The following is a 12,012-nucleotide window of genomic DNA, read 5'->3' on the forward strand; positions in this document are numbered from 1 at the left end:
TTGTTAATTTTTACATGTCGCCTAAGTTAATTTTTTTTTTATTTGGGCTGAATAATTCATTATGAAAATTGTGGGAAAATAAAAAATGGCTTCCACCCTATAAATGAAAGAGGTGACTATTCAAGATAATTTTGTTGCACAAATTAAATCGTGACTTCCTTTCTTGAACTGATTTTCATATGCATTGTAGACCAATCAATGCATTTCACATTCTCTGTGCAAAGCATATGATGATCTTGTAAACAAATGTTCCCGCAATTAGATCTAAAAATCATGACCTCTTGTCTAAAAGATATTATTACATTTTAAACACTTCTGGTGTATACTGTTTTGCTGTAATTCTGCCAGCTGAAGGTATTGTTTTAGTATTGCATCTATTCTAGACTTGTTCTTTCAACCCTAAGTCGAATTCTGTGCTGACATAATTTGTAAAAAAACAAGAAAATAACAAGTTTGAATGTATACATTATTGTTAAGAGCCAAGAATTTGCTAGTGTGGATATGTTGCCTTATATGCATCTGTAAATTTTAAACATTTACGTGATATTACAACAAATAAAAAAGAACCAAAATATCAAACATTAATGACAAAAAACGATTTAGACAAAAAATGAAAAAGATAGATCAAATTATGAGAAAAATGAAGAAGACGGATGACATAAAAGGTGCAGACTTTAGGCAGCTTTGAAGCCATCCTGTAGCTCGTCGGACAGTCTCAGAGGGAAGACCATGATTTCACGTTCGTTGCTGGTCAAGAACGCCAAATTTCGGCTAGCCATCTTCAAATCTTCACTGTTCTATCAATCTCTTCTGCAAAGATCAAATTTTTTAACGTCCTCTCATCCATTTTCTCCATCCCAAGAATCCCATATCCCCAACCTAGCCAACCACAAAGACTGGTTAAGCCCAAATGAGACCATCAAAATTTTCCAATCCCTTAAAGATCCCAACTTTACTCTTCCTTTGTTCAACCAAATTTCGCAAAGGAAAGACTACAATCCCAATGAAGCCCTTTACTCTACAGTCATAAATAAGCTTGCACTAGCCAAAGATTTTGATGCAATTGAAGCCCTTATGGAAAAAATCAAGCTTGAAAGAAAATGCAGACTTTCTGAGGAGTTTTTTGTTAATGTTATGAAGATTTATGGTAATTTAGGTGGGAGAATAAATAGTGCTATTAAGACCCTTTTTTATATGCCTAGTTATAAGAGCTGGCCTACTGTTAAATCCTTCAATTTTGTGCTGAATTTGCTTGTTTCAGCTAAGCAATTTGAAGTTATTCACGAGGTTTATATGGGTGCTTCTAGGTTGGGAATTGAAATTGATGCTTGTAGTTTGAATATTATGATCAAAGGGTTGTGCCAATGTGGGAAGATCGATGCTGCCTTTGCTGTGCTTGATGAATTCCCGAAGCAGAACTTTAGGCCTAGTGTGAGAACATTTTCCACTATAATGCACGGTTTATGTGATCGTGGGCGTCCTGATGATGCATTTGGGTTGTTAGATAGGATGGAAAGGGATGGTATTGAGCCTGATGCGATCACTTTTAATATATTAATTTCCGGGCTTAAAAAGAGTGGAAGAGTTGAAGAGGGTATTAAGCTTTATGATAGGATGGTGATTAAAGGGTGCGATCCAAATCCTGGAACTTATCAGGAGGTTTTGTATTGTTTACTTGATGCCAAGAGGTTTGTTGAGGCGAAAGATTTTATGTGTAGAATGATTCAGAAGGGTGTAAATCCAAGTTTCGAGTCTTACAAGTTGGTGATACAGGGGTTTTGCAATGAAAATCTTGTGGGAGATGTCGAATGGGCGTTGAAACAAATGACAAGACAGGGTTTTGTTCCCAAAATGGGGATGTGGAAGCGCATTGTTCAGTGCCTGGTTTCTGGTAGGATTGAGTCTACCATTTTCCCTTACGAAGAAATTGTTGGAAGCTAATCCAGCATGATATATGTGTACGATCTGCTGATGGAAGTCGAAGTAGCTGTGATGTTAGTCAGTAATCAAAAGATTTAATGCTTCGAGGGCAAAAGTCAGGGGACCCATTGATTGGTTTTAGTCATAGATTGAGCCAAGTTCCTGCTTTCCTTCACTGGTGGCACAGCTAAATAACACCTGCATTGGCATTGAGAAAGTGTTGTATAGGCTGTCAATATGATGGTCTATGTACTGGTTTTACTTGCCTGAATAGTCAGATGTGCAACTTCTGGCAGTTCTCTGCTGCTGAACTGGGATCAAACTGAATACTTTAACAGTACTAACAGTGAGATGTCTACGAGATTTATCCGTCACTTGGTATGGTTGCCCAGATTTCTTTTCTGAATTTGTGAAAAGAACTCTGATAGCAGATTTTAGTTCTCCGAGTAGCTGAGCAGGGGAAAGAGCTGGAGCTCACAAAATTTTGTTTCCTCGGGACAGCTTAAAGTCATAGAAATGCAACAGCAGCTGTTCTGTTATCTATTGGCATCACCAAGCATGTAAAATGGGGATAAACTGTCATTTCAATATCCAACATTCCTGAAAGATAATACATTTTACGCACCAGCCCAGATTTCTGGTTAGCTCATAGATATCCTAGAGTTTTCATTCTGGCTGTTTCTGTGGTTTCTGGTGGTTTCAGTATCATCGACAGACCCATGGTGGTCTTAAACAACGAAATCAGTAAACAAAAGAAATGGTTCACACCTAATGACTGCAGAAGGGTCAAGGGCCACAAAGGTCCCCCTCTCCCTCAAAAAATAATACTTGAATCTCTATACTATTCTTCTAGCACTCAGCTTATGAATGGACTTCTTTGTGTGGTTAATGAAATTTTTTCCCAGATAGCCTTAAAAATATCGAGACAGTAGGATATTCAATTGATCACTACACACAACTTTCAATAGCTGTTCATACTGAACTCAAATTTCGAAAGGATCTGATTTATAAATGCAGTACTTCTAAGTTTGGACTTTAAAGTAGCTGATTTACAACTGCAGTTTTTGCTCGAGTTTAAGTCTGCGGCAATTTCCTAGTGTCACGACAATATAGCGTTTTGGGACCTGTAGTGTCACGATGCATGAGCACATTAGACAGAAAGTTACCCAGTCGCAGAAGATGCGGAAAGTGAATATCAGCAAAAGTGCTAAGGTAGTTTTCATAATTGCCGTCACTAAAAGGAATTCGAACATCTTTACAGAAAATCTCTTCAGTTTTAAACATCAGCCAACAGATTGAACAAATTACAGGAACCAAAAACTATGTACTATCAAACAAGCATGACTCTGTCTATGATATCCAGCAAAAACAGCTGTACATACAGATCACCAAAGACCTCAATCTACAAAGCCAAGGCTATCTCCCAACCAGTATGCACTTTTAACACATGACCAACTACCTCTTGAGCCTAAGAAAAAAATAAAAACTATTTGTCTACCTTCATATCTCCACCAGGCAGCTTGGGACTACTCTTAGATTCTTCAATTGCTTCATTTCTCTGAATGCAGCCGGATTCGTCATCACCTATTTTAGATTCGGGAATAACCTTTTCTTCTTGTATTACAATATCCTTCACAACATCACTCGAAGGAGACTGGATTCTGTTTTTACTAGGACTAGAGGAGTCTTTGTCATGATCAGAGATGGGGTAGGAGACAACCGAGATTGGTTCGACACGAGGGGTATAAACCACTGATGGAAGTAAATCCTCTTCAGAAGTAGTAGATTCCACTGAAACATCCCTTTCTGTAGGTTGTGATTTTGATTCAAAATAAAATTTCTTTGATCCTTTCCTGGAAAGAGCGTGCTTTATGCCATAAGCAGATTGCTTTAAAATGCTTTTTGCCCTGTCTTTTACCTTGCCCCTGTGTGGACTTTCGGGCCCACTATCTTCAGAACTTTCTTTTCCATCTGGTTGCGGTATGTTTTGAGCAGATGGAGCAGTAACAGGGTCATCCACTATGAACTTCACACCAATTTCGTCAGAATTCATGGATCGAAGATTAATGTGTCGCGGTGGAAGTGGCTCTTCAACACAAACAGACTTCTCACTTCTCTGTCCTCGATGAAACAATGAACTCATCTTATGTAAGCCCCTTTTTACAGCATTTGGAGAATGCTCTTTTTCAGCACCTGCAGTTTCTTCTGCATTCTTACTGTCATTGTTACGTGATCCAGATGCTGTTGACTTGAAGGTGCCTGCAGAGTCAACACCCTCACCATGAATGTGGGTGTCAAGGATCCTACTCTTCCCCTTCCTTGCCTCCCATATTTGAGCAACTTCACTCCCTGGACGATGAACCCATATCCCAGTTCCCTGTTGCCCTTCAACATCTATAGGCTCATAAGCATCTGCTACTTTCAGAGATTTCTCAGATGTAACCGATGAGAAGGAACCTTGATTAGTTGAATCGGTTGCAAATGACTCTCTTTTATATTCATCTAAATTCTCTTTTCCAAATGTTTCATTAGACCCCTGCACATGAATTATTACTCAGGCAACAGTAAACACAAAATCCGAAAGAACGAGCACCTTGTCTCACAAAGCCCTCAAGCACGTTTGCGTCGACAATAGTCACAGGTTTTACAATAATTGAGTAATATGTCTTGCAAAGCCATTAATTAAACTCTTGGGAATAATGTAAACTGAAACAATCAATTAATCCTTGCAAGTTTCTTCTTCTGGTTTCAGCAAACTAGTAATTATATATCACTATCATCAAGAACACAACGGGAACCCTAAAAAAGACAGGCAAGTAACTACTTAAATCAAGCACTAAGATCACCTTTCCATTGCCCTCAGTCACAGTAATTGCAAGATGTAGCCGTCCTACTTTAACATTCTGTAGAGACAACCACATGTCATGCCGCTGGCCATCTCTGGACTCATTTAGGTTTATGGAACATTCCCTGAAAATATCATGAGGCCCTACTATCATTATTTCGTTACAAAAAGTAGTAAGAAATTTCATATGTTTCGCAGGCTTTAGATCACAAGATCAAATTACCATCACACGATGGAGGACAAGGAATCACCTTGATGTCAGTCATACTACTCTTTTCACCAAAAAAATTTGAACATAAAATATGTAATAGAAAACAGCCTCTAGCTTCTTAACGTTCAGAAGAAAATTTCCTTACGACCCTTGTGGTGTTTAAAATCAAAAGAGACTAACACTACGACACAAGAAGAAACAAAAATGAAACCAATTACCACATGCAGAAAATAGAGACAATTTAATAAAAAATTATCTGGGCATGGAAGCAAATTTCAAGAGAGAAAGAGAGATAGTAGAACCACTCTACAAATTATAAACTGAGAAACTCAAAAGATAAGCTTAAATATAATTCTTTGTAGCTGCAGTAAAACCAAACTGAAAATAAGCACGGACCCCATCTTATCATCGACAAAACGATCTTTGTCCCGAACTTCGATTCCAAGAACATTTGGTGACTCCCAGGTACGGATGGGGACCTTAAACTCCTCATGCCATTTTGGAGTTAGTGTCCTCTTCTGCGTCTTCGTCCTAAATCTGTAAGGACCAAGCTGGCCCTTGACATAAGGATCAGCCAATCCTGAAAAACAAAGTAAATGAATACACATGTACATGTCATTGTATATTGTCATTTGTACAAGATGTCATCAACGTGTTTGAGCTCACCATTTAGATCCGAGGGCTTCATTTCAGCTGCTTCAATTACTTCAACAACAGCATAAGCTACAGGCTGCTTCTCATCAATAGAGAACCAGCTTTCTGATGTATCAACAGAAAATTAATAACAAACATATAAAGAGGAATAAGTATTATTTGAGGACTATAAAATATAATACACTCATTGTACTGAAACCATCAACCATATATTTCCCAATAATTATAATACAAACAAAAACCAAGCTCCTCTGACCCTAATGGACCAAATACATCTACCGATTATTACAGCATGTAGTATTAGTACATTAGTTCCATAATCCTCCAAAAACGCCAATATAAGCATCAGCATCAGACGAATCCCATCAAATCAACAAGATGTTGGCTTACATGCTTAGTTGGACCATTACATGGGAAGAACCCAAGAATGTCTGGAACCTTAAATTGGTAAACTTGGGTCATGAAATTACCTGCTTGCGGTGAAGCAAATTTCTCCATATCAACCACCAACATATTTGGCTGCAAAGTTCCACAAGCATGTTTAGTTGCATTAAGAACACTTCCAACAAATTTTATCCTCATAAATGAACATGAAGAATGAAATGTTAAAAAAGAACGAGATGCAGTAATTTCCTAATCATTGAGAAGATTGCAAATGAAGTATTATAGGTCCAAGAATATTACCTCAACAAGTGTCTGCTCAAAGGCAACAGCCATAAGTTTATCCTAATAAACAGGAAAGTAGACGATTAGTATGAGTTAGATAAACTGGTACACAGACTCGCACGCTTGAGGTACTCACATGCTCTCAGACATACAAAAAGAGACATTTAAACAGATCTTTCCACATTTACTTACCAGCCATCCTGCAATCCCTGGAAGTACAGTAACATCAAGGCCATGGGTGAATATTGGTTTCACAATCATCTGAAAGTATGGTGGCTCAACAAAGCATAGACGCACACGACCAAGGAAGGGCCATTTTCGTATAAACTTCACCCCAACCAAGACCTGAAAACAAAATAGTGAAAATTTTCATAAAAATTTGTCTCAGGGCATGAACTATTACGAGAAGTAATCATTTTCCTTGGCAACAAATAGGCTGGTGGAGCATAACTATTAACTACAGCAATTCATTCTATTAGAAGATTACAAATGAGAAATCCTCAGTTGGCAGAAATGAAGCTAAATAGAAAGCAAGTATATGCATTTACGAATATAGTACATGCAGAATTCTCTAGAAACTGGCACGATTCTTCCAAGATGCCATACTGAGGCTAGGACTTGAGAATCGGGTAACCTACCTTTCCTTCGACATGCATGCCTAACAAGTGCAACCTCGCCCACATCCCAAAGCCCAATCTTTTCCGCAGCTTAACTGCAAGCAATGCATTCATATCATCAGCAGTTCGGAAGTTCAGTCCCAACTCTAGTACCTGCAATTGATAAGCAGTATGAGGAAATAAGCGTCAAATGAATCTAACGAAAAATGTGCTAGCAAACTGCTGAAGAGTAGTGCTCTTAACACAAACCACATACCAAGTGATCATCGCCTTTAGATTGATGAAGAACCCTCATTTCTGTAAACATTGGTGGGGATCTCCCCAAGCATAATTCTTGAACAACTCCTTCCTTCTGCAGATATCACGAAGCAATCAAGAGTGATGCGCAGATCAAGACCATATTAGTGTTGCGTGACAACCACAAACTAACCTTCCAAATAGCATCAATAAGACAGACAACTGGAATGCAGAAAACAATAGCATCCTTATATAACCTTTTGATAACGCAACAGAGGAATTTAATTACATACCACAGTCCATGGTTTATACTTTTGCAAGAACCATGGCACAATAGGCAATAATATTTTCTGCGAAACAATCTGCTCCATACAAACAGGCCACATCTTCTCAACGGCATGGTTCAACCACCGTACTGTTTCAGAGTCAGAAAGAATCTGCAAAAAGCAAAAGAAGAGGGGCCTGAGAACCACTTCTACGGTATCTGTGAAAGAATCTAAATCCTAAAAGTCCCTTCACTTGAAAAGTAGATTTATTACCCATCAGTAACAGCAAAAGCCAGAAATCAAAGAAAATTGTACAATTCAATTCAGTTTCAAACAAACTTTTCATGCCACCTTTCTGCTATCATCTTTCCAACGCATAGTCTATTTCATCACCCACAGTAACCAAAGGAATACAGCTGGAAGAATTTGCTTACAAGTCTTACCTTTCTTTGATTTGAGTTTCTTTTCTCCTCAAATTCCAGTGTCTTCCTCAATCTTACCACATACATCTCATGAACCTTCATCAGTCAAAATCAAAACTTTTAACATCTCAAGCATCCAATCCAACCATCAAAAAAAAAAAACAAAAACAAAAAGCATACAAGCTGACTTACCAGAAAAAGATAGACAAAAGAGATAAAGTAGGCAACTGGGTTGCAGTAATTGAATGAATTGAGCATCCATAGCACTATCAACACAATGCCTACATGATGTAGTAGTGTTGCCTCCAATACACTTCCCATTTTGCTGCCACGTCTAAACTTTTTTTTTTTCCTTCAAGAAGAAAGGAAAAGAAAAGAAACAAATTTATACACAACCCTGATCCAAATTTATACTAACAAACTCCACAAGAAAGCCAAAATAGCATTAAAAAATCCAAACTATATAGGCATTCCTATGGAACAGGGGCCATATGCAACCGGCGTGAGTCAACACTGGGTTTTGAAGATCTGTGCTTCTGACGCAGTAAAACGGTGTCGTGGAGTTGAAGTATAGTGCGTGGTGGCGGTTTCACAACGACACATGTGGACAGTTGAATGAATGTAAGGAAGTGTTTAGATTAAATGGGAAATAGGATTAGAGAAGGAAGGAGACGATGATATCTATAAAAATGAATTTTAACTAGCTATCTACAAAATTAACAGTAAGTTAACTACTTGTACAAGCGTTATTATTGTAAAAATAAATTTTTTTTTTTTTTTTGTTTTTGGCTTTCTTAACAACACCCACAAAATATTTGATGCCAAATTGTTAAGTATACAAAAAGCAAAGATTGCTGTAGTGGCCAAAGCTTATGAGAATGATGAGAATTGAGAAATGAGTTAAATAAAATCAATACACGTCTTTAATTTTTTTTTTAGTGTAAATAAAATGTTTCGAACTTAGAATTTTCACTGCCACTTAATTCATTCCTTTCCTTCCTGTATACACGCATTTGAACAAACTAATGACTCATATTTGATGTAAATTAAATCACGTTAAACTAGCTTTCTTACGACGACTACACGTATTTGAACAAACTATTGGATTACAACTACAAAATGTAGGCAAACAAAATCATGATGCAAAAAATGTGCGGTAATATGTTGGAAGAGGCGTGTGGTCTGACCAAATTGGAGGCACATGCAAAGCAACTTTTGGAGTAGGCGCAGTGCAAGGGTCGGAGGCAGCAGCGCGTGGTTTAGACCACACGCATGAACTAATAATTTTCATCTTTTGCAAGATGTGGATCTGTTAAAATACGATCCCACCAGCACCTTCTTTGGTGGAAAATTTACTTATTAATAATAAGATTTCTTCCACTGGAATAATGAAAACTTAGGTCCATTTGGATTGCTATTTTTTGAAATTTATGTAGAAATATTTATTATAGAAATTTGAGGCGTGTGAGATAAAAAAGATAATTAAAAAATACATTCATGAAAAACTTAAAAATTTTGCTGTGAAAAACTACAATTCAAACATCACCCTATCGAAAGAAAGACCGGAGAGAAATAGTTTTGATTGCGTAGAATTTGTGTGCGAGTTGATAATAGAGATAAAAATAAATTTGAAAATAAACATCAGATTAACTACACAGGCTTTATTATTTATTATCGTAAAGATGACTACAAATTGGGATAAAGCAATTGGGATAATTTGGCACTATGACTTGGCAGATAATCTGACAATGGAATCTCCGGTAATATGTGATAACTACAGTAACTGCTATTTCTTGTTTCAGAAAAAAGCTTCATGCTTGCTTAACCGCGTACTAGCTTTTTAACACCCGAATAAGGGGTTTGTTTGGATTGTGAATTATTAGAGATATTTTTACTGTAACACTTTTTATGATGTGATGTATATGAGATAAAAAGATAATTGAAAAGATAAAAAGATGTATTGAAAATTATAATGATGATGTAAGCAAATATATTTTGAAAATAAACCACAATCCAAACAAACCCAAGGTCAAGGTTTGGATACAATGGCGGATAAGGTGTCGTGAGGTAGGGCCGGCCGGGAAAAGCGACTGCTTGCCGACGTTGCCATGCTGTCTGATGATTCATTAATGCTAACAACTCCACGGCCGTGGTCCGGGGGACCTCCACCTCCAGGCCCTCCACAGCAGGTTGCACGTTGCAGCTGTTCGGGACAATCCTGAATCCCTGATAAAGGCCTCCTTAGTTTGATGGCGTACATTCCCGCATGATTAGTGTACAGAAAATATTCTGGTGAATATGCACAAGGCAGTGCCAAAATATACAGTATAAGGTTTGAATTGGACGAATTCGGAATCCAAAGTCCAAACAGGTGGGGTTGTGATTGACTTATTTGTTTCATGTTTTGGAATATATTTATATGGCTATGTATGAATTAGTGTTTTTCGTCAAAAAACAGTTTTTTTCAAATACAAATTTACACTAACACACTGTAAATGTATTAGTATAACAAAGCTTTAAAAAAAAAAAAAAAAAAAACACTACCCCTTTCTTTCTTTACCACCACCCTTACCCACCAATCCCCAACTTCTCCTAAAATATCCCAAAATTCTAAAATTTTAAAAAAGCCTTAAAAAATATTCAAAATTTAAAAAACACCCTAAAACATATCATACGAACAAAACTTTTCTACATATATATATATATATGGTACATTTTTTTTTAAAAAAAAAATCCAATCTATGCAGACCTTATATTATTCTGTTGTGTGCATCTTATTGTATTTTTATTTATTATAAGTATGGATTTTATTTGTGCACAATAAATCTTATAAGAAATACAACAGTCTATGAAAGATGAACACGATATATTATAAGAAGTATAACAAACTAGACAACAACCGTACTAAATTATAATCATCTTTGCCTTGCACCTAGGGGTGCAAACAAATCGAACTTGATTGAGTAGTTCGCGAGCTTGTTCAGTCAAAACTCGAGTACGAACTCTCATTGATCGAGTTTGAGCTCAAGTTTGAGCAGCTCAAACCATTTGACGAGTCGAGTTCGTTCTTAATATGTGAAACTCGAAAGCTCGTTAAACTTAGTCGAATTCAATCAAGCTTCACACATACACACATATGTTTTTTTATTTTTTATTTATTAATATGAAATGTCTAATTTGTCCCTTTTTTTCTGAAAATGATATAAAATATAAATTTATATTTCTTAAATTCAATTGGATTCAATAAGCATGAGTTTGAATTCAATCTCGAGTAATGCAAAATAAAATCGAATTCGAGCTTAATTTTCAAGAGTTCGACGAGTTCAAATTCGAGTTTGAGTCCAAATTTTTTAACTTGAATCGAGTTTGAGTAGTGTGCACTACTCGATTCGATTACACCCTTACTTGCACCCACAAATTCATTGGAGAACCAATTCTCACTATTAAATGTCTGTAACTTTTTTTTTTCCGACATCAATAATATTTGTATACATTAATCTATTTTATTCTACAGGGGAGAGGCTCTGTAAGAGATTAGCAGGTATATAAATCTGACTAGACTAAAGGAGTATTTTGACACCTCCTTTAAATTCACTTTCATTGTAAGTGGGGTTCAAGCCCCCGACCTATCCTTTGAAGAGTAACTTAGTCACTTTTTAGTATCAACTGGCCAATGCTCAGTGGTTACTATTGTTTGGATAGTGTATTATTTGAAATATTATTCGGAATAATTATTGTAACATTTTTTGTGATATGATGTATGTGAGATAAAAAGGTGATTGAGAATATAAAAAGGTAGGTTGGAAAATGTTTTTGTGATGCAAGCGAAATATTATTTGGAATAATTTTTTTTGATATCCAAACATTAATGTTTATTGGACCTAAGACGGAGAGGACTCCAAATTTTTATGAGGGCCCTCTTCCTTTTAGCTTTACTTTTTTGTTTCTCTTGCATCATCCGTTATGGAAGTGGGATATATCAGTATCTCCCAGGTATAGCTGTTAACGAGCCGAGTCGAGCTCGAGCATGTGATAATCGAGCTCGACTCGAACCCCTAATCGAGCCAGCTCGAGCTCGCTCGATTAGTAATTCGAGCTTCACAAACTATTCGAGATCGACTCGATATGCTCGGTAGAAAACTCGAGCTCGAGCTCGAACTCGAGTTCAAAATTG

At 36.8% G+C, this 12,012-nt stretch overlaps 2 protein-coding genes across 2 annotated transcripts; one reads left to right on the forward strand and one right to left on the reverse strand.

Moving 5' to 3' along the window:
• The first annotated feature begins 603 nt into the window (after window positions 1-603).
• On the forward strand, window positions 604-2,573 carry LOC113690251 (uncharacterized). The gene has a single exon (XM_027208088.2). The coding sequence runs from the start codon at window positions 730-732 to the stop codon at window positions 1,939-1,941; it is 1,212 nt and encodes a 403-aa protein (XP_027063889.2). The 5' UTR covers window positions 604-729; the 3' UTR covers window positions 1,942-2,573.
• A 542-nt stretch (window positions 2,574-3,115) lies between these two features.
• Window positions 3,116-8,302, reverse strand: LOC113690249 (C2 domain-containing protein At1g53590). The gene is made up of 12 exons (XM_027208087.2): window positions 8,031-8,302; window positions 7,860-7,934; window positions 7,444-7,587; window positions 7,170-7,265; window positions 6,935-7,066; window positions 6,489-6,641; window positions 6,315-6,356; window positions 6,101-6,149; window positions 5,643-5,735; window positions 5,373-5,556; window positions 4,767-4,890; window positions 3,116-4,456 (listed from the first exon to the last, which is right to left on the reverse strand). Exons 1-12 carry the CDS (start codon window positions 8,157-8,159, stop codon window positions 3,407-3,409), a joined length of 2,271 nt encoding a protein of 756 aa, XP_027063888.2. The 5' UTR covers window positions 8,160-8,302; the 3' UTR covers window positions 3,116-3,406.
• Between the last annotated feature and the right edge of the window lie 3,710 nt (window positions 8,303-12,012).

This window comes from Coffea arabica, chromosome 5c (assembly GCF_036785885.1).
Source record: "Coffea arabica cultivar ET-39 chromosome 5c, Coffea Arabica ET-39 HiFi, whole genome shotgun sequence".
NCBI lineage: Eukaryota > Viridiplantae > Streptophyta > Magnoliopsida > Gentianales > Rubiaceae > Coffea > Coffea arabica.